The following is a 19,251-nucleotide window of genomic DNA, read 5'->3' on the forward strand; positions in this document are numbered from 1 at the left end:
TGAATTAACTGGGTACTATAGACACCCAGAGGACATGAACATTTTCTAGGTTGTTATGAAATCAAATCAACATGATAGAGCTTCATCATACTTAAAACCTGTAGGACCCCATCCCAAGCCTAAGTAAAAAGTAATCCCCCAATCCCCCCCTCCCATTCACCCATTACCTTCCTGTTACACAGAATAAATGTTTAGATTACTCCCACCCACCCTCAAATAAAGTGCACAGTCCATGGCAGACCATAGAATAATGCAACAGGAAAAGCCCCTTTTTGTGTATTATTATTTAAAAATAAAATACAAACAACAAAAATCAGACAAAGATTGAAGAGAATTCAGAGATTCTCTGCATCTCGCAAAAGAGGAGAGGCGCGAGGAGGCCCTTGACTGTCACTTGTGTTAATACACGTAGCCTTCGTTATAGGGGTGAGGGTTGCAGCAGCCCCCTTCTGGCATATAGGCCATGCTCTCGTCAAAGTGGGACAGAGGCACCGTGTCCTCTTCGTTGATATGACGCTCCATGTCTGTCTTCAGCAGTGGGCGCTGATTATCTGGAAAGGCCATGGAGAAGAGGGCTTCTGGATCACATACAAACTTGTAGACGTATCTCTCTCCAGCCACCTAAGGGAAACACGGAAGAGAAATCCCATCCTTATGTGCAGTGCCGGATGGTAACTGGACTTAGTGTGGTGAGCATTTCGCAAGAGATACAAATATCCAATCGCTGCGTTGTACACCTGAAACTAATGTGAGGTTGTTATGTCAACTACATGTCAGCTTAAAAAAACCCAACAACTCATCTTCACCATCCCAGATTGGAAGGGCAGAGAAAGAAATAAACAAAAATATGATTTAATACTCCAGAAAGGATGAATAACAAAAGAAGAAGCAATGAACTATTAACAGATAGAAAAAAAATCCTCACTTTGTGTGATAAACTACGGTTCAATCGAGGGAAATGCAAAATGTTGACCTTGAGTAATAATTACATTCATTCCAGATATAGCTAGAAAGCTTAGCAGTTTGCTTGTTTTCATGTAAGTGTAAACTTACATTGCTATTTGGGGGAAAAAAAAATCAATGATTTCATGCAGGCATCTTCACATTACAATGTTTTCCCCTCTGTTTGAAAAGGTAATATCTATAGTACTTATAAAATAAAATAAACAGGCCTTTAAAGTGTAGTGTCTCCCTCTTAACATTATATTTCTGAAACTGTAGAAAAACTAAACTTCCAAATCTTGGAAGAAAAATGTATTGTGTTCCTAATAAGACTAGACTAGTGATTCACTGATTCGCAGGGTGAACTGTTCTTTTTTTCTTTTTTTTTTCTTTTGCACTGTATATTCTCACCCGAAGAAAAAGACACATAGCCTTATTTAAACGAAAGATGGATCGAGATGTACCCAGCATTATCCTGGGTACATCACTTTTAAAAGTGAAAGCAAGATGCCTTAGACAGAAGGTAAGGATGTATATAAAGTGTCAAATTGAAGTAAGACGGTGTAAAAAAGTGAAAGGAATTTAAAATACACGATGCATAGGGAGGAAATGAAAAAAAGGAATGTGACAGCTGCCTGAAATAAAGGAGAAGTGGCGTAATTTGTAGGAAATAACATGTCCCAAACTTAAATTTTGAAGAGTAATGCTTCTCTAGGAAATTATAAACAATTGAGTGGAACAAATACAGCCCTGCCCCCGCTGCCATTAATAGACAATGCTGAGCTTCTCAAAAACCCACGGGGGGGTTGGGCAGGGCGGGAGTGGATGAATACAGTTCTTTGTATTAAGTTTGGCAGTAACTTTTTGTGTGTATGTAGAGTTCAGTAATTTTAGAAAGGTGCAAATTACTCAACTCCTCTGCTACTTGCTGTGTGACGTGGGGGTATGGTGAGTTCATAGTTTATAAACTATCTGTGCATGTTTGGGAAGAAAAAAAAAATTACCAAAGAGCACTGCTGTTCTGGACTCAGATTTAGAATGTTTTCTGCCCTGGATTTTTTTTACCCTGTAAGAGGAACCAATTTAGAGAATTCAAATACTCTGAATATCCTTAGGCTTGAAAACAGCCAAGACTTAGTTTTTATGAATTTGGACATGTTTCTTAAACTGCCCCCAGTTCCCCTTTTTTTTTGTGAAATGGAGTCAGGAATGGCTTCTTGGAAAGCCTGTTGCAAGACTAAGATGGAAGTCTCTAGCACAGGGCATGGCAAACAGAGGAGTCTGGCATAAATTTATTCACTTTAGTCCTTTATAAAAAGGAAATTAAGTTCGTAAAGGTGAAATGGTGGAACTGCCATAAAAGTAAAAATAGACCATATCAGAAACAAAGCTTAACTATACTAAATCCTTGTTTCCCGTGTTTCTTTGTTCAAAGCACTTTGAGAATAAAAATAAAATAAATGGCCTGCATACCTCAGAGCATTTAATAACCTGCTTTGTTTTGTCTGCAGCCGCTGAGAAGGAGGCATTTGCTTTAGGACACTGGAAGTTTTTTTGTACAACCTGTTGCTATTGGTTATAATTAGAAATGATTCAATAAATCACCGTGGGGAATTAAAATGTATAATATGCCATCAAGATTATAAAACCTCTTAAGGACTCTGCCTTGACTCACTGTTTTATTTTCCTTACAGTAAACATATTTAGGGCTACTACCATAATTACTGGACTATGTTAAATGCCACAAAGTTTAGAACAAGGGCTGATAACCAACCAAGGGACAGAACGTCTTCTGTTATTCAGTTACAATATGGAAAATGCTATACATTCAGTATACACAAACTGCAATGCTTAGATAGATAAAACATGAATTTTGAAAGACTAGCTATTTAAATTATGTGTTAACTTTTAAAGTTTCAGAAGTGATACAGGGATATTGGAAGAAAATTTTAAATTACAGATTAAGCCAAAAGAAATAATAATCTGATTATATCAACCAGAAATAACCAATGCTTAAATGTTTGTATATACTTTTCCCATCATTTCTAAATTTTGAAATTCATACATGTACTGTCTATAAGGTATAATGATCATTACTTCATTTCTTATTTCTTTCATAACTACTAAAATAATCAGGGTTTCTTTGATGTTTAGATCCACTTGGGTTTTATTTTATCCTCTAATCTTTCCGTTTTATTTTCTTTTACATACACCACATACACACAGAGTTTTAAGTTCATGAACAAGCGTGGTCAGATAAACACTTTCCCCATACATTAAAATATATAATTCTACATCAGAGTTTTCTTTTTTTAAAGGACTGCATCATTTTCCTCTGAATGACTATACTAGAACTTACTTAACCATTATGTTAACAGGTAAAGATAAGATGGCAGGACATTCTAAAAAGAGTGAAGCAATGAGAGTCACAGGTGTGTCAGAAAGTGGCAAGTAGAACGGCTCAACACGTGGAAGGAAGAATAAGTATATGTACGTCTGTAAAAATTGTCCAAAGTCTTGATTGTTGTGCTAGTTATAAGCAGACTTCAACTTTTGCATTTTCCACCTTTAAACGACCTGGTTTTCCTTATATCATATGCAATACCCCAAAAGGCCTGTGATGTACAACATTTTGCTCTCCTATATTAGCTGACAAATAAATAGTTGCTTATAGTTTCCTTTGGCAATTACAGCCTAATAGAAAAAACGTGAGGAGCCACAACATTTTTTCTTTGTTTTTTCAACATCTATGCTGTCATTTGACTATTTGATAGCATCTTGCCTTATTAATTTATTAAAGTAAGAGGTAAATAAATAGGATATGTGATAACTGTATAAATAAATAGGAACATGGAAGTGGTGGTATCAGTAATAAGCATAAGTTTGAACCCCTTTGAGAATATTTAAGACCAGACATGTCATCCTGAAGATACCCCCTCAAATACTGTGTCTAAAACCTGAGGTATGACTGGACATTTTACGATATTTTTTAGCTCTCTGTGACGGCTCCATTTAGTAAGGGACTTACTGGTCAAGACACACAAGCTAGATATGCCTTGGATTCAGGGTGTGAGATGCATTCACAGCTACCATTTGTTGAAGACTTTTGCGCCAGGTACAACGCAAGTGTCTCAAGCACATAATTTCATTTAATAATCACAGCAGCTTCACGAGGTAAGAACACCACTGCTTAGTAGCAGAAGAATCTGTTCACAAAAGGTGATCTAATGAGAAGGTAGCATGCAAACCAAAGTCATGACTGCCTTTTGTGTAACACTGCCCAGGGGACCTGCAGAGCACCTACTGTGCCAGCCCACTTGATGTGCCCAATTAGGAAGATGGTGATGAAAACGAAAAGAATGGGATGTATGTGAAAGCGGTTGGCTGCAAATGGGAGTGGTGGATGAGAGGAAGGGAGGAATTAAAAAGGACTCCAGGGTTGAGATGGAGAAGACAGAGCAGATAGTAACTGGTTTTACATTTTGAAGGAGAGATTCAGGGAAATAGGAAGCAATTAAGAATCTAATTCAGCCTTATCTTTTAAGGATCTTTCAAGTTCTAACTTCCAGGCTGGCCAGCTCCAGAGCACAGATTCCCTTTGGTCTAGAAAACTCAATGATGCTGTTTCCCTGTCTTCTAGTAAGTTTCATGGATCAACTGGTCTAGTTTTTCTTGGCAGAACCATGGTGACGTAAAACTATGCCACAATCTGTGATATACGTCTGTGTCCCCCCAAATGAACAAAGGATGCATAATAAAACTATAATGTAATATTCACGATGAATAAATCCTAAACGTTGTTCACAGTCAAGACTATTAGATCGAATATGCATGCAAGGCTGAAGGATGTAACAATAACAAATACCCAAATGTTTTATCTTTCTTTATTCATTTATTCATTACCTTCTTCAAAAATTTTATATTTTGTTCTAGGTGTAATTCATTTGTTTTATCTCACACCTTTTAAAAAAGCTACCTGGAAATATTAAGAGACACTCATTTGAAATAAAATAAATTTAACTTCATTATACCAATGAAATAAGATCAAATACTTATTTTTAATCAACGGTTTAAGATGTTAAGCTGTCAAGTAATGAAATCAGCCACGAAAAAATGTTTTTCAGAATGAGAACAAGCAGTGTTCTGAATGTTTTAAGAACCAGAACAAGAGGGAAAAGGTAACAATTCAGTTAGTATTCAAAATTATATACTTGTGGAGAATGTAGCAAAATATCAATGACTTCTGGGGATATATGCTTGCCATATTCGTACGAAAACAACATTTTTTCTACCAAACACAGGAAAGTGGGGACTTCCAGAAAGTCTACTACTTTGTATATGATATTATTACACATTTGTCTATAATGCCCATGCATTTATAAACAGAAAGGCTTGTAATAGCAAAACAAACAGCTAAGCATATGTTAAAGTGGGCGAAAACCTTGCTTCAGCAGTGTAATGATATGTGGCTTTAAAGTATGACATGCAGATGAATGTGCAACATTTCAATGAATTTTAATGCTGTATTAGCTGCTCACCTTTTGCATGATTCCTTTCTCATAATAATAGCGGAGTGAACGGCTAAGTTTATCATAGTTCATAGCTGGCCTGTTTTTCTGAATGCCCCAACGCCGGGCCACCTGCCACCAAAACAAAATTACATTGTAGTGTTAAGTAAAAACTTATCAACATATCTCATAAAAATTAGTTAATTCATTAATTACTTCCAAACGCTCTAAAACACATTCAAATCAAAAACATAAGTAAAGACACAAAAGCTATCGTGATCTGCATATCCTGCGTCCTGGTTTGCTTTTTAAACCAGGCCTTCAGTGATCACCCTGGAGCCGAGGCATGCTTCGCATTCTGAGGTTCCCTGTTTTTTCCTTCTTATTTTTTCTTTTCAGATAAAATCTATAGATCAAGAGTGGCTTCGTGATCTCTTTGTAAAGGTGTTTTTGAGGTTATGATAAACCAAAGGAAAATAGATATCCTGCATGACGCTGAATAAAAGAGTGAACAAGTGGCACAGTGTGTACAGCAGAGGAAACAGTATACCATTTAGTAAGCTGAACTGCAAATAATTTTTATTGCCTGAAGCAGCATCAGGATAAAATTGTAGCCAATACTACACTGGGGAATTAAGCGTTCATTTAAACAGTAATCAGATGCTAAAAATACGAAGGTCACTGTGTATATGAGTCCACAGACAAAAATCTCTAAAGCAGAATATCTACTTTTGTTGTTTAGTGAACAATCTCCGAGCTTCAACAGAGCTTCAGCAAAACCTCCTTCCTCAACATATCTGCATCCCCTACCTCACCACTACCCTGGCTACATGCAGCATTATCCAGAACAGGGTGGCCTGCTTCTATGACCCCAGCTAAAGTCACCTTCGCATTAATTTCCACTTGTGCTTCATCTGAGCAGAAATTGCAGCTGCCATGCATACCTAGGTAACCCTGAGACACCATTTTTAAATAGGGTTAGAGTTTTCCTTCATGTTCACAGAATTCCAAGTTGTTGCTACGTGTAATATACTAAAACAGAATGCTTTGCAAAGAGATCATTCTGTCTCTCTCTACTTCATTAGCAATAACCTTTCTCCAGAGTATTTTTTTTCTCTTTTAAAAACACTGATCCTTGCTATTTTCTCTCTCACTAATTTCTACTTCCTGAATGAAGATACAATGTAATTTAGTCACATATATCAGTATAATTTTTTAAGAGCAGAGAGATGTAACGTCACAGGGACGTGACTATATATCAAAACGGAGTCACTGTGACAGGTACATCTTAAAGTTCCAAAGATAAGCTTCGTTTTAATGTAAATGTTCTAAGCAATAGCAAAATGGGCTGATGGCAATAAGAAGTGAAAGCAATAATTTCTAAATAAAATGTCTTTTAAAAAGCTAACAATGGACATCAGTGAATCTTTAATAGACATGACAACTGAACAGCCTGCGAACCTGGAGGGGATGTGAAAATAAATTATTAGTATCTCCTGAAATTGAACAACAATTTCTGAACACTTATGCATTTGTAAATGATACTTTTCTAGAGGCTCACCAGGAGGCACCTAGAAAGTAAAATACCTACAACAAACTTCAAGACAACACAGTGGAAGTCTTTGGGGAGAGAAAGATGTTTTTTTAATACCATAAGCAGAGTTTGACTTTTATGATGCCAGTTAATTCTCAGCACCATGGGTATCAGTAGACATTTTAAAACAATCAAATTTATTCTTCTTTTTTCTTTTTTTTGCGGTACGCGCGCCTCTCACTGTTGTGGTCTCTCCCGTTGCAGAGCACAGGCTCTGGACGTGCAGGCTCAGCGGCCATGGCTCAGGGGCCCAACCGCTCCACAGCATGTGGGATCCTCCTGGACCGGGGCATGAACCCGTGTCCTCTGCATCGGCAGGCGGACTCCCAACCACTGCGCCAGCAGGGAAGCCCCCAAATTTATTCTTAGAGCTGTTTCAATATCACATTCATTATAAAGTTGAGGGAAATGGATACTCATATGCCTGAGAGATGCAGACAAGTTGTGCAAGATGAAGGAATAAGATACAGAAATCTGTTGTACAGCACTGTTCCTATAATGATACTGGATTGAACGCATAAAAATTTGATAAGAAGATAGATCCCATGTTGTGTTCCTATCATGATAAAAATTTTTTAAAAGATTGCAACTTAAAATGAACAGATAACATAAATAATTTCCAGGATAGGTTAGACCATCCAACAACTAAGGAAGTCCACTCAGCCCTCACATATGACCCCATCAATCACCACTATATCCGGCGCCACTAAAAGCCAAGGTACCAAATGTAAAACAGATAGCTAGTGGGAAGCAGCTGCATAGCACAGGGAGATCAGCTCGGTGCTTTGTGACCACCTAGAGGGGTGGGATAGGGAGGGTGGGAGGGAGACGCAAGAGGGAGGAGATATGGGGATATATGTATACATATGGCTGATTCACTTTGTCATAAGCAGAAACTGACACACCATTGTAAAACAATTATACTACAATAAAGATGTTAAAAAAAAGCGCCAAGGTACCATTTTCAACATGGAGTGGGTACGATGATGGCAATACTTCCAGTAAATTCCTTTTAATACTCTTTCAAAAGAAAACTTTGGATGTTAATGAGGAGAGTGAAAAGATCTCTATAGCACTCTAGCATTTATCCTTATCACCAAATGAATTAAACAGGAAAATGCAATCGTTCAATTATTATTCAATTTATTTTTAAAATCACGCTTGAATATGCAACAGTAAACCTAGAAACCACAATCAGGGCCTGGCTATCAGACTTCTCGATAACTCTTCCAGCTCAACAAGCTTGCATATTACCAGAAGACTTCTACTCTGCCTCCTACAGATGCTTCACTATGTCAATAACTGTTCCCTGGAACAATTCCCCAGAACCCATGATTAATTAAAAAATAACATGTCATTATCTCGAATATCTCAAAAAGAGATGTTAAAGATTACGTGCTTGCTAAAAGTTATCCAAACACACTGAGCATATAATCAGCCACAAGACTGCAGTCTCACTCAGTATCATTTGAAACTGCAAGAGGAAATACGAAAAGCGGAACTCATGAGTAATTCCAACAAGGATGGCTTCAGAGCCACCTTTCATGAGCTGTGCTGTCACAGACCCTCAATTAACTGCTGTGTAGTTGAAAGAAGAGGGTGACCGTGGGCCACAGAGACTAAAGAAATTTCGCAAACATTTTCCAAAGAAGAAATTTAAACATAAGCAGCACAGTCATTGCCTGATGGAAGCAATTGTAGCAGTGAGCAATGCAGCAATCAGAAATGGAATGTTTCATTTTGAACAAAGGGCCTTAGGAGACATTGAGCGCTTATTGCACAATTGCCAGGGAGTTAGGCTGACTCTGAATTCCCCTGTCCTTTTTTACTTTCTGAGTCTGATACAGAAAAGGTGTCTAAATGTTGGTTTGTTGTATGGAACAGAAATAATTGTATTCCTTCCCGGCATTTAAAAAAAAAAAATCACAGAAATTCACAATTTGATGTAACTTAATGGTCCCCGGTCAAGTCTCCTATTCTACTTGTTCAAACATGATCAGCTTAAAAATCAACAATTGCTATATAAAGAACTTAATCACGTGTGCCTAAGTATTTTTACACTTCTGAGTGGATCAATAATCACAGACATAATTCAGTCATTTCCCCCATCTTAACAGATAGATGGCAAAAATAAAAATTCTGTTTCTGCTCACTTATTTTAACCACAGATGGACGGAAGTAATTGATATAAATCCCTGTTGAATGTCCTCAGTTCTAGCATGAAGCAACTCTTGCAGAGATTATTAACATCTTTCACGAGGTGAAGAGCACACATTCCCATCATGTTAAAGGGCTTTCAAATTACTTTACGTTAAGTGTTTCTAGTCTCAATTTTTAGTGCTTCACACTTTTGCGGTTTTTTCACTTATATCATTTAAGTACACCTACATAAAAAATGAATTTCTTTTGACAGCCAAATTAAGCTTTAGATGCAGTACAAAATTCAAACACCCAAACATTTAGCCTATACTCAATTGAATTTCTGATTTAACTTGAGCCCTCAAATGCTACCAGGGTATTGATGTAACCCGGAGTACACTTAATTGTACTAACCATCTCCTCTGATTTCATACTTTATTTAATACATACTCGAATCGGATAATCTCTTAAATCTTAATAAGTAATGTCACCTTATCTTCTGGAAATCAAATTAGGACACGTTATCTGATTATGATTAAATACATGGTCTCATAGAGCAGAAAATGCAAGATGTATAGGCCCATTGGCCTAGTCTAGGTTGTAGATGTCTAGTCTACGTGAAACTAATCACTTTGAATTAAAAAATAGCTGGATATCTCTCTCTGAATTTTTCGACTTTTCTGAGGTGTTTAGATCCTACAGCCAATATGATCAGTCATAGGCATGTTAGCTAAAAGTCTTCCATTGCTTTCTCAGCTAATGTAAACTGAAGTCAATTTTAACAGCAGCAGAAAAAGCATCTTTGATAAGACACAAACATTTCATATAAAAGTCACCTTTCTTTTGAGATCCAAAATGCTATTCGGTAGGTTATGTTGTAATAATAAGAGTAGGCTTGGGACTTCCCCGGTGGTCCAGTGGTAAGGAATCTGCCTGCCAATGAAGGGGACACGGGTTTGATCCCTGGTTGGGGAACTAAGATCCCACATGCCGTGGGGCAACTAAGCCCGTGTGCCACAACTATTGAGCTCACGCACCTCAACGAGAAAGAGAAATCCTGCATGCCACAACTAGAGAGAAACCCGAGCACGGCAACGAAGAGACCGCCCCGTAATGAAAAGATCCTGCATGACTCAGATCCCATGGGCCGCAACCAAAAAAAGAAAAAAAAAAAAAAAAAAATAGTAGGCTTAAGCCTAAAGTTAGTCCTGGGCAGAATAAAAATTGAACTGAGAGGTTTTTCAGGAAAACACTCCATTGGTATGTGCATGGGGGAGGGTTTGAGGAAGTAAGACAGCTGAACAGAATGAAAGGTGTTCCATTTACTGTATTCTCTCTATCCAGAGTCTTCTTAGGTATGGTGACATTTTAAACTTTATTCCTACCTTCCAAAGGAACGTACACAGCCCAGCTGATTCAAAACAGATGTCACCAATAATCAAAGGGAAACAATGGTTGTACAGGTCTGTGTCTCCTAAGAAACACTTAAGGAGTAAGAATTTCCCACTGTGACCCTTGTGTGCCTTTACTGCCCACGGCTACGTCTCCCCTACACCCTCTTACACATGACTTTGTTCTCTAAATGTTCCTCTCTAACCCTCTTGACAAAAATCAAGACTGTCCAAATAATAACTGCTAATTCTCAAGAACAATTCCTCCATACCCAAAACTAGTTGAACTTTGATAGACATCTCTCTTCCTCAAAGACCATCAAACGTGCCCAACTTAGATGCACCTTTAAAGACTTCCCAAGCCCTGCTCTCTTGAATAAAGGATTATGCTAACAATCCGGTTGATTTCCTTCAATTCCTGTAGGATGGTATGCAACTGGAAAAAGCCTGCAACATATTCATGTCTTATTTTAAATACATTCTTGCTTTTTTTTTTTTGGCCCACCTTTTAATTCACAATGTTTCCCTATAGTTTTAAAATTAAAAAATACATCTTTGGCATATTAATCAAGTCTATGTTTCCTTATATTAGAACACATCTGATCTTCCTAACTAGAATCTACTAAACTCACCTCTTCAGGCTCAATCAATTTAAATTCCATGCCTCTCCCAGTCCAGGCAATGAAATGGGAATTGGAAGGGTCGTCCAGAAGTGCTACCAAAAACTGCCAGAGCTGAAGTGATCCCCGCCGCTGGTACGTGGGTCCTTCCCGATACATTCCTGGCTCTTGCTTTATATCTCCTAAATTAAAAACATTTTAAGTTTCTATGATTAGCCATGATATTTACATAAAATTTATATTAAATCAATCACTGAAATGGTTACACCACAACCAACTTAAGGGTTTCTATGAAATATACTGTTACCATTAAATAGGGATTTAAAATAGGTAAAAGGGTGAATATAACCCAGGAATCTACAAACTTACACACAACTGTATATATAGAGGTCACTATAAACGCACAAAGGCCAGAATAAATCCATGGAGGTCATTTACTTATAAAAATGCTGTATAACTTTTTTTTCTTTAGATACTATTTTAAAAACTGTAGTATCCGATCATACTTCTTGCCTTCATTGTTAATGCTATTACTTACTGTTCTAAGTAACAATGCAGAGGGAGTAATCAATTTTAAGCTCTGTGCATTTTATTTGCGCAAACTAAATTCTGCATTTTGTAAATACCTCATTGACCTGCACATGACAAACTAGTGAAAATTTTAATGCAAATACTTCAAAGCAAAGTTAATAGCATCTTAGACTCTGTGAGTTAAGCAAAAACTAGGACAATGTCATGGGTAATTCAGGGCATACTGGATTACCGGTATACCATCTTTCTTCCACACCTTCACTGGCACTCTGCTTTCTCAACTGGCAGCAAATGAAAATTCTCTCATTTTTCCTTGTCTCTTGTTTGTATTGCACTTATTTGAGTTTAGCTTGCTATTCTTTTTCTAAAAGTCCAATTTTATAATGTTTATACACACACAAAAAAAGAATACACCAGAGTTTTCTGTTATCTATATTTTTAAACAAGAAAGGTTTGTTTGTGCTACATTTATTTGTTATTCATACAAAGTGTAAAAGACTATTAAATAGATTACAGCAGCAAAGGTGTTAGTTTCCAATTCTTTGGAATATCTGGCCAGATATTTTGATTTTACCAAAAAACAAACAAACCAAAAAAGAAAAACACAACTCAGTTTCATGACTACTGATTATTTACTTCTATCTCCAGCAAATTGTCTCAAAAATATGTGGAATTAGTCACATTGGGGATTGAATGTCTAGGGCCCTACAAGCATATCACTATTAATGCATGAATTTCTCTCCTGCACTAAAGAAACAATTCAGACAGAATATATTCGAGCCGATCTTCTGACATTAAGTGTGAATTATAAACCAGACCAAATCACGAGCTTTTTAAAAGTTTCCTTTGGTCAAGAGACAGAAATACACCTCTTAAAATAATTACAGAAAGAACACTTAAAAAACCTAAACCAGGGCTTCCCTGGTGGCGCAGTGGTTGAGAGTCCGCCTGCCGATGCAGGGGACACGGGTTCATCCCCGGTCCGGGAGGATCCCACATGCCGCAAAGCGGCTAGGCCCGTGAGCCATGGCCGCTGAGCCTGTACGTCCGGAGCCTGTGCCTGTGCTCCGCGACGGGAGAGGCCACAACAGTGAGAGGCCCACGTACCGCAAAAGAAAAACCTAAACCAAAATAAAATTATTCACTCAACAGCTGCTAAAAATCATTGTGTTGTTTTGGTCTAAGCTATAAAATATAGAAGTGTCTTCATACTGATTTCAATGACAGGTTTATTTATCTCCGTTTTTCCTTCTGAGATTTAGAAATTTTCATGGGGGCAACTGAGCAATTATGCAGACAGAGTGAAACACTGTCAGATTCAGATTTTCTAACCTTTAGATTGCTTCTGCCTATAAATGTGACTGACCATACTGGCCTTGTACAATGAAAAAATAACCCTTTGTTCTTTCTTCTTGGTCTCTATTCCTTATAAAATGTAAGCCCAATACTATCTTCCCAAAAATATTTTCTTAGTATAAAATTGAGGAGTATTTCAAAGCCAAAGGGAAAATATAATCAAGACAGTTAGCTTCCCCAAACATGTAAGTGACTTAGACTTTGCCCTGTTAGATTATATCATAATCCTGTCTACAGTTTTGAGCTATTTTCCTTCCTTACGTGCCCATACTAATTATCGCGATTTCTTAAAATGTTAAGCTCACTAAGCATGAAATAAACTGATGAAGGTCATGCCAAAAAGTAGACTTTATGCTGTATCTCAAGAGAAGAAGCTGGACTTTAAGGATGTCGATGCTCTGCGAATGATGCCAAAGAAAATAACACAGATCACACCTCTGAAACTCAAAGGTTAAAAGTAACATCTAGTATAGAGTAAGGCTGAAAAAGTGATCCCTATTGGAGTTTAACCCTGTGACCTTGGCATGAATTTAGCGATGTAAAGGGAGGCTAAGGAAACAGATCTTCCCAAGACTTATATCACCCCTTCTGCAGCGTCTACGTGTAGCGAAAGCCTGGGGAACACAGTAGACTTCAAGCAACTAATTAGAAACTGCGAAGCAATCTGCACATACACTTTGCTGTTTAAATAATGACAATTAAAAACTCCTGAGAGCTACCAGGCCATTACAGCCATGATCCCTAAAGTTTGTGCAATCAGCTAATCAGAGGGCCCCTGCTTGTTTCCTGTTAAACAATCAAAGCAGGAAATATGTAGACCGCTCTGAAGAACCACTAAGTCAATCAACTGTTCACTTTTTACCCAAGCCTCTGTGTAGACGCTGACTGCTGCCACCTTTGTCAAGAAAAGAAGATTCTAACTTGACACCCCTTTCTAACGTGTGTGTGTGGGGTGATATTTTCATTTTCATTGCCACAGCAAGTGATATTAAAAGAGTGATGCAGGGCTTCCCTGGTGGCGCAGTGGTTGAGAGTCCACCTGCCGATGCAGGGGACACGGGTTCGGGCCCCGGTCCGGAAAGATCCCACATGCCGTGGAGCGGCTGGGCCCGTGAGCCATGGCCGCTGAGCCTGCGCGTCCGGAGCCTGTGCTCCGCAACGGGAGAGGCCACAACAGTGAGAGGCCCGCGTACGGCAAAAACAAAACAACAAAAAAAAAGAGTGATGCTTTCTTAACTCCATCTGAAGCAATTACAAAGTAATGTCACATTAGTAACGAACATCTTCCCAGGGGAAAAACAAAAAAGGAGGACTCACAATCACTAACTAAATGGGCAGCTGTATTGTTCCTGTGTTCCATAATGCATGTTTTCGTGAACAATAAAAGGCAAGAGCCTGCATTAGTCATCCATGCATCCACAGTAGCACGCTTTCTCCTCTGCTTTGTTAATTACGGGATCAGCTCTCAGTAAATCTCAAGCAACAAGCTGCATGTCCTCAGCCGGGCAATGGAAAGGGCCCCCTTATTCTACATAAAGCCCAGCAAGAATGACACTCTGTCTAACTCTAAAAATGGGATCTCTCATAGGACAAAGGAAAAAGCTTCTTAATGGGCAAAGGAAAGGGAATTTATAAGAGGCAAAGTTTAGCGAGACTTGAGTGCATCGTAAGTGACGGGCATAAAGATCGTTAAGTAGCGATGTTGACTGCTTTCAGGAGAGGCGAAGGTGATCTCTCCTCGTCCTCTTACAGAAATCAAAACTTGATACACAATGAAAAACCTACCATCGAATTTCTCTGGGACAACACAGGTGTCATCATAAAACTGCCTGGGGCCCTTTTCAAACATGCAGCCTGTGGGGGGAAATGAAATACATTTACTCATGACAGAAATAACACTCACAAATAAATCAAAATGTAACCATTAACGCAAAAACGGAGGTAGAAAAGGACTCTTCTACTTTTCCACTCCGTGACCTTGGACACATTATTTAACCTCTGTGCCTCAGTCTCCTCATCTATAAAATGGGAATGATAACAAAGCATCTACCTTATAGGGTTGTTGTGAGGATTACATGATTTAATATATGCAGCCTTAGAACACTGCCTAGCACATGGTAATACATGAGAGTTAGCAATTTATATTATTACTAACCAAAGCATAGAGCTTACGTAAACACTGGCAAACCTGGGATGTACAACGTATCGTTTCCTTTTCCATTTTCTTCCAAGTTTTGTTATTCAACGAGATGAGAGGGAAATCAGAGTGAATTACTGCCATGTACCTTGCATTATGACCGTGAGGAACTGAAACAGGTACGGTTTACCCCCTTACTTCTTTGCAGAAATATTTAGCTAGGTTAACTTTCTCATGTTTTCATCTTCAATAGCCAAGGCAGTTAAAAAAAACTTTCCTTTTTTGCTGTAACATAACTAAGTCCACAGGAAAAATGCAAAATAAATTGACAGCTTTTCACAATCATTTTCTCCCCCAAATATCCTTGACTGTGGGACCTTCATTTAATTGCTGTTATCTTTCATCACCAGGAAGAAATTTCCCATAGTTTAGTCACAGTTTTATTTCTCAAAAGTATTGGTCTCTGTGGTAGGTACATAATATTAAAAATAGCAACAATAATTATATTGCATTTGTGCAAAATTTTTGGCCTCATATTTTCTGGATTTACCATCTCATAATACTATCCTTTAAACATGGGGATTTACTTCTATTAATGTTATTTAAACAAAACAACCAATGCTGGACTCAACCTAGAAGGATGGATCTAAGTCATTCACTGAAGATACATAGTGTTGACATCAAGGACCATGCACATAATTCCGGAAATACTTTAAAGGGGAGTCTATCCAGATAAAATCATTTTCATTCATTACTTTGCAGGTATCATGCCCATTAGAACAAAACTTTCCCCCCACGGTTACCATAACACATCCACAACAGAAAACTCCTTTTCTAAGTCTCTTCTGTGAAAGTCCATTCTTAACAATTACTTGTCCCAAAATGTAAAATCTAGGATATTTAAAGGTGAATGTATTTAAATCAACGGTGCTTTATTTCAAAACAATGACTTAGGTCTCTAAAGCAAAACTGAAAATTCCTAAAAGATACACTTCAGTAGAAAGCAGTAAGGTAAGGTGATCTTATAAAAGCACACGTTCTCTTTCAAAAGGATGTGGTTGCTGGCAAAAAAGAACAGAGAAGTCCACTTTTCAGCTGTTTATATGCACATGACTCATGTTAACAACCAAATATAAGAGATCATGACCTGAAAAATCTTCCTTTTACTTTAAAAAGAAAAGTTTTAAAATAATGGTTTAGTGGACATAAGTGATTTTCCCCATGTAATATAATGATAATCTGACAGCATCCTTAGGATGTCCAATTATGTTGACAGGTATTTACAAGAATTTCAATAGTGGAAAACTTAACTTCTGTTCTGCTGGGATGAGCCAGGAAGCCTTCTTGCCTCATATAAATGGAGTGGCAGCTAGGCACTTCTGCAAGAGGAAACAACAACGGTCAAAGATGTCTGGAGCTGAAAATGTGCTGTTATCAGTGGACAGAGTGCAGAAAGGAAAAGTAACAGAAACTGACACGAGTCTCTTGAGGGGAACTTGTCAACACATAGTTAACATTTCAGGCAGGGCCCACACAAGAAACTTAAGGATGAGAAGCATACCATGGTGGATACTGATTCTCCTGAACAGGCAGGTGAATTCAAAGTTTTACCCACACCAACCTTCATAAAGTAAAGGTGGCTTTACTAGCAACCCTGCATAAATGTGATTGTGTCCTCAAACAGTGTCATGACTTAAAAAATATTTCAGGACATGTATGGAATAACTTTGTATACTCGATGTCATCCAAAGCAAAGATCAATAAAAGACTCATTCATAGTTTATTTCATGAACACTGGCTAGAAATTATTATGAGAAGACGAAATTGTTATATCTCTTAAAATTACTCCAGCCTAGTAAGGTGACTGCTCTTTTTTCTTCAGATAGAAACACGACTGGCTTTTCATTTTGTTAAGCCCACAGGTCAGATTCAAATCCAGTGAGGCTATAAAAGAGAAATCCAACAACTTTTTAGCAAACACCATTGTTACCTTAAGAGTGAGGCCTTGCCTGTGTGACCCAGTTAACTCATCCCTGAGAAAATAAACTTGGTTAATGGTTAAACTTGAGTCATAGTGATGGTTGTGTATCTAATGTGTTTAGTAGCTTTAGATATGGGGAAAAGGAAAGATATATAGATTAAGAGACAAAAGATTAAAATTCAAGTCCTTCATTTACTACTAATAAAGCTACATGACTTTAGATAAGCCATTTTGTGTCTAAGTTTATATAAAACAAAGGGTTGGGTGAGATGTTGTCTGAGTCTGTTATCGTCCCTAGTTATTTAACTCTGAATATAGAAGTTCACTCACATAACCAGAGGTCTATTCATGGTGAAGAGAGTGTAGTTTCAACCTCAAGACCCTCTACTTGCAAGAGCCCTACTGAAATCCTATGCCTAATTTTGTATATGTCATTTCCTTTTCCTTTTGTTTCAGAGGGTTCCCCAAATTTTATAAGTTTTAGGTACCAAAAACCTGGGCCCAACCCTACATATAACATATATAGGTTCCACAGGAATATATACACATGTGATTAAGTTGATTCTATCTTCTGTATGTATTACTTAAGTTTTTAAAACAACATGTACAAAACTAAATGTATAAAATATATATGACAAATGTGCTATTTAATATAAGAATATATCTTCCTTTCCACCACTTGTAGTAAGTACTTAACTTCTGAACAAGTAATAACATTTAAATGAATGGGAATCCAAAGGCCCTTATCTCTCTTTAACTCTCCATCTATAGACTTTCATGCTGTAATAGATAATGAGCACTGTTTAGCCCAGATGTCATTCTTTCTTGGTCTGGAATGTTCCATTTTTAAAGTCTACCTGATGTTCTAAAATTTTTTCTAGTGATAAATATCAACCAAAATATGAGATATTATTTCACAGAAAAAAGCTTATCTTATGTGGTTTTAGTCAAAAATAGCTTAATGGCGATCCCTAATAGCAGTAATATTGAAAAGTATGTGGCAATCAATAGCTTACAAGCCGAAAATAGTGTAAAACTCATTTTCAAACACTTTATTACATTGTGCCTTCTTTATATAAAGTATCATGTAGTATATAATTCTGACCCTACAGGGTTAAACCGTGCTTCCTGATATCAGTGCTTACAATAGAGTTGCAGTGGAGTTGATCTTCTGGGTTAACAAATGATTAGCAATGCATTTTATCCCAACTCTTTAACCAATGGTACTTCAAATTAATTTTTCATGTTATTTTGATTTATTACCAAGGCGTAAGTTCCCTCAGGCAGCTGGGCCTGGAAAGGAGAGTGTTAATGACTCTGCCATCAGCTCCGCAGCTGCTTAGAGGCAAGCATTTTGTTGTACCAATGTTGACACCCTGCCACAAAATACTTTTACTGACTGCTGCCCAGCTGGAGTGTGGCTGTAAAAACAGCTGGCTGGCTCTGGAGGCAGCTAGGAAATGTATAGGTTAAACTCTATTATATATTTAGCGTGACTAAATGTAGTTTCCTCCCCAAAGGGGGAGAAAAAGCGGAAGAAAGAAAATGCAAGCGTTTCTGAGAAACCCACTATTCAAAGTTGAAGGGTCGGCTTATAAAAGTGCCCTAACATCATATGAAATAATCATAATCCTGGAAAACTAGACATTTGACATCAAAGATAGGATTCGATGGATAATTTCACTAATACTCGTGTCTATTGAACTAGCTGATTTATTGGTTTCTGTTGTACTTACTCTGTAATATTATTCATAAATTCTACTTATTATTCTATGACATTTAAAGTATACTGATTTAAAATTCATCGTAAATTAATGACATAAAATATGGCTAATGCCGCAGCCTCCATTACGTTTCCAAAGGCTCAACAAAAAAGCACTGAACAGCAATTTAGAAAAAAAATGCATACATGAGAATATATTTGTGATTATGCCAGTTCTTAATACTATTGATTACACCCCAGAGTAAATAAAATTAACATCTAGCTCTTGGAATTGAGACACTTGGCCAGCATCGTTTAAGTCCAGTCTATCTTTAAAATCGGTGCCCTCT

The 19,251-nt window shown here is 37.5% G+C and overlaps 1 protein-coding gene across 7 annotated transcripts in view; it reads right to left on the reverse strand.

Annotated features, from left to right (window-relative positions):
- Nucleotides 1-399: 399 nt before the first annotated feature.
- Nucleotides 400-19,251, reverse strand: part of ETV1 (ETS variant transcription factor 1) — a gene marked incomplete at both ends in the record, with an annotated part of 91,880 nt that continues 73,028 nt past the window's right edge. For 6 of the 7 annotated variants that reach the window (XM_082661595.1, XM_082661597.1, XM_082661594.1 and 3 more), the window contains 5 exons: nucleotides 400-621; nucleotides 5,481-5,582; nucleotides 11,207-11,376; nucleotides 14,867-14,935; nucleotides 16,529-16,597. In XM_082661595.1, the coding sequence (XP_082517721.1) occupies nucleotides 400-621; nucleotides 5,481-5,582; nucleotides 11,207-11,376; nucleotides 14,867-14,935; nucleotides 16,529-16,597 (632 nt within the window). The remainder of the gene's footprint in view (nucleotides 622-5,480; nucleotides 5,583-11,206; nucleotides 11,377-14,866; nucleotides 14,936-16,528; nucleotides 16,598-19,251) is intronic. The other variant, XM_082661596.1, reaches the window with a different exon arrangement.

Source organism: Grampus griseus (assembly GCF_964374135.1).
Source record: "Grampus griseus genome assembly, chromosome: 9".
In the NCBI taxonomy this organism is placed as follows: Eukaryota; Metazoa; Chordata; class Mammalia; order Artiodactyla; family Delphinidae; genus Grampus; species Grampus griseus.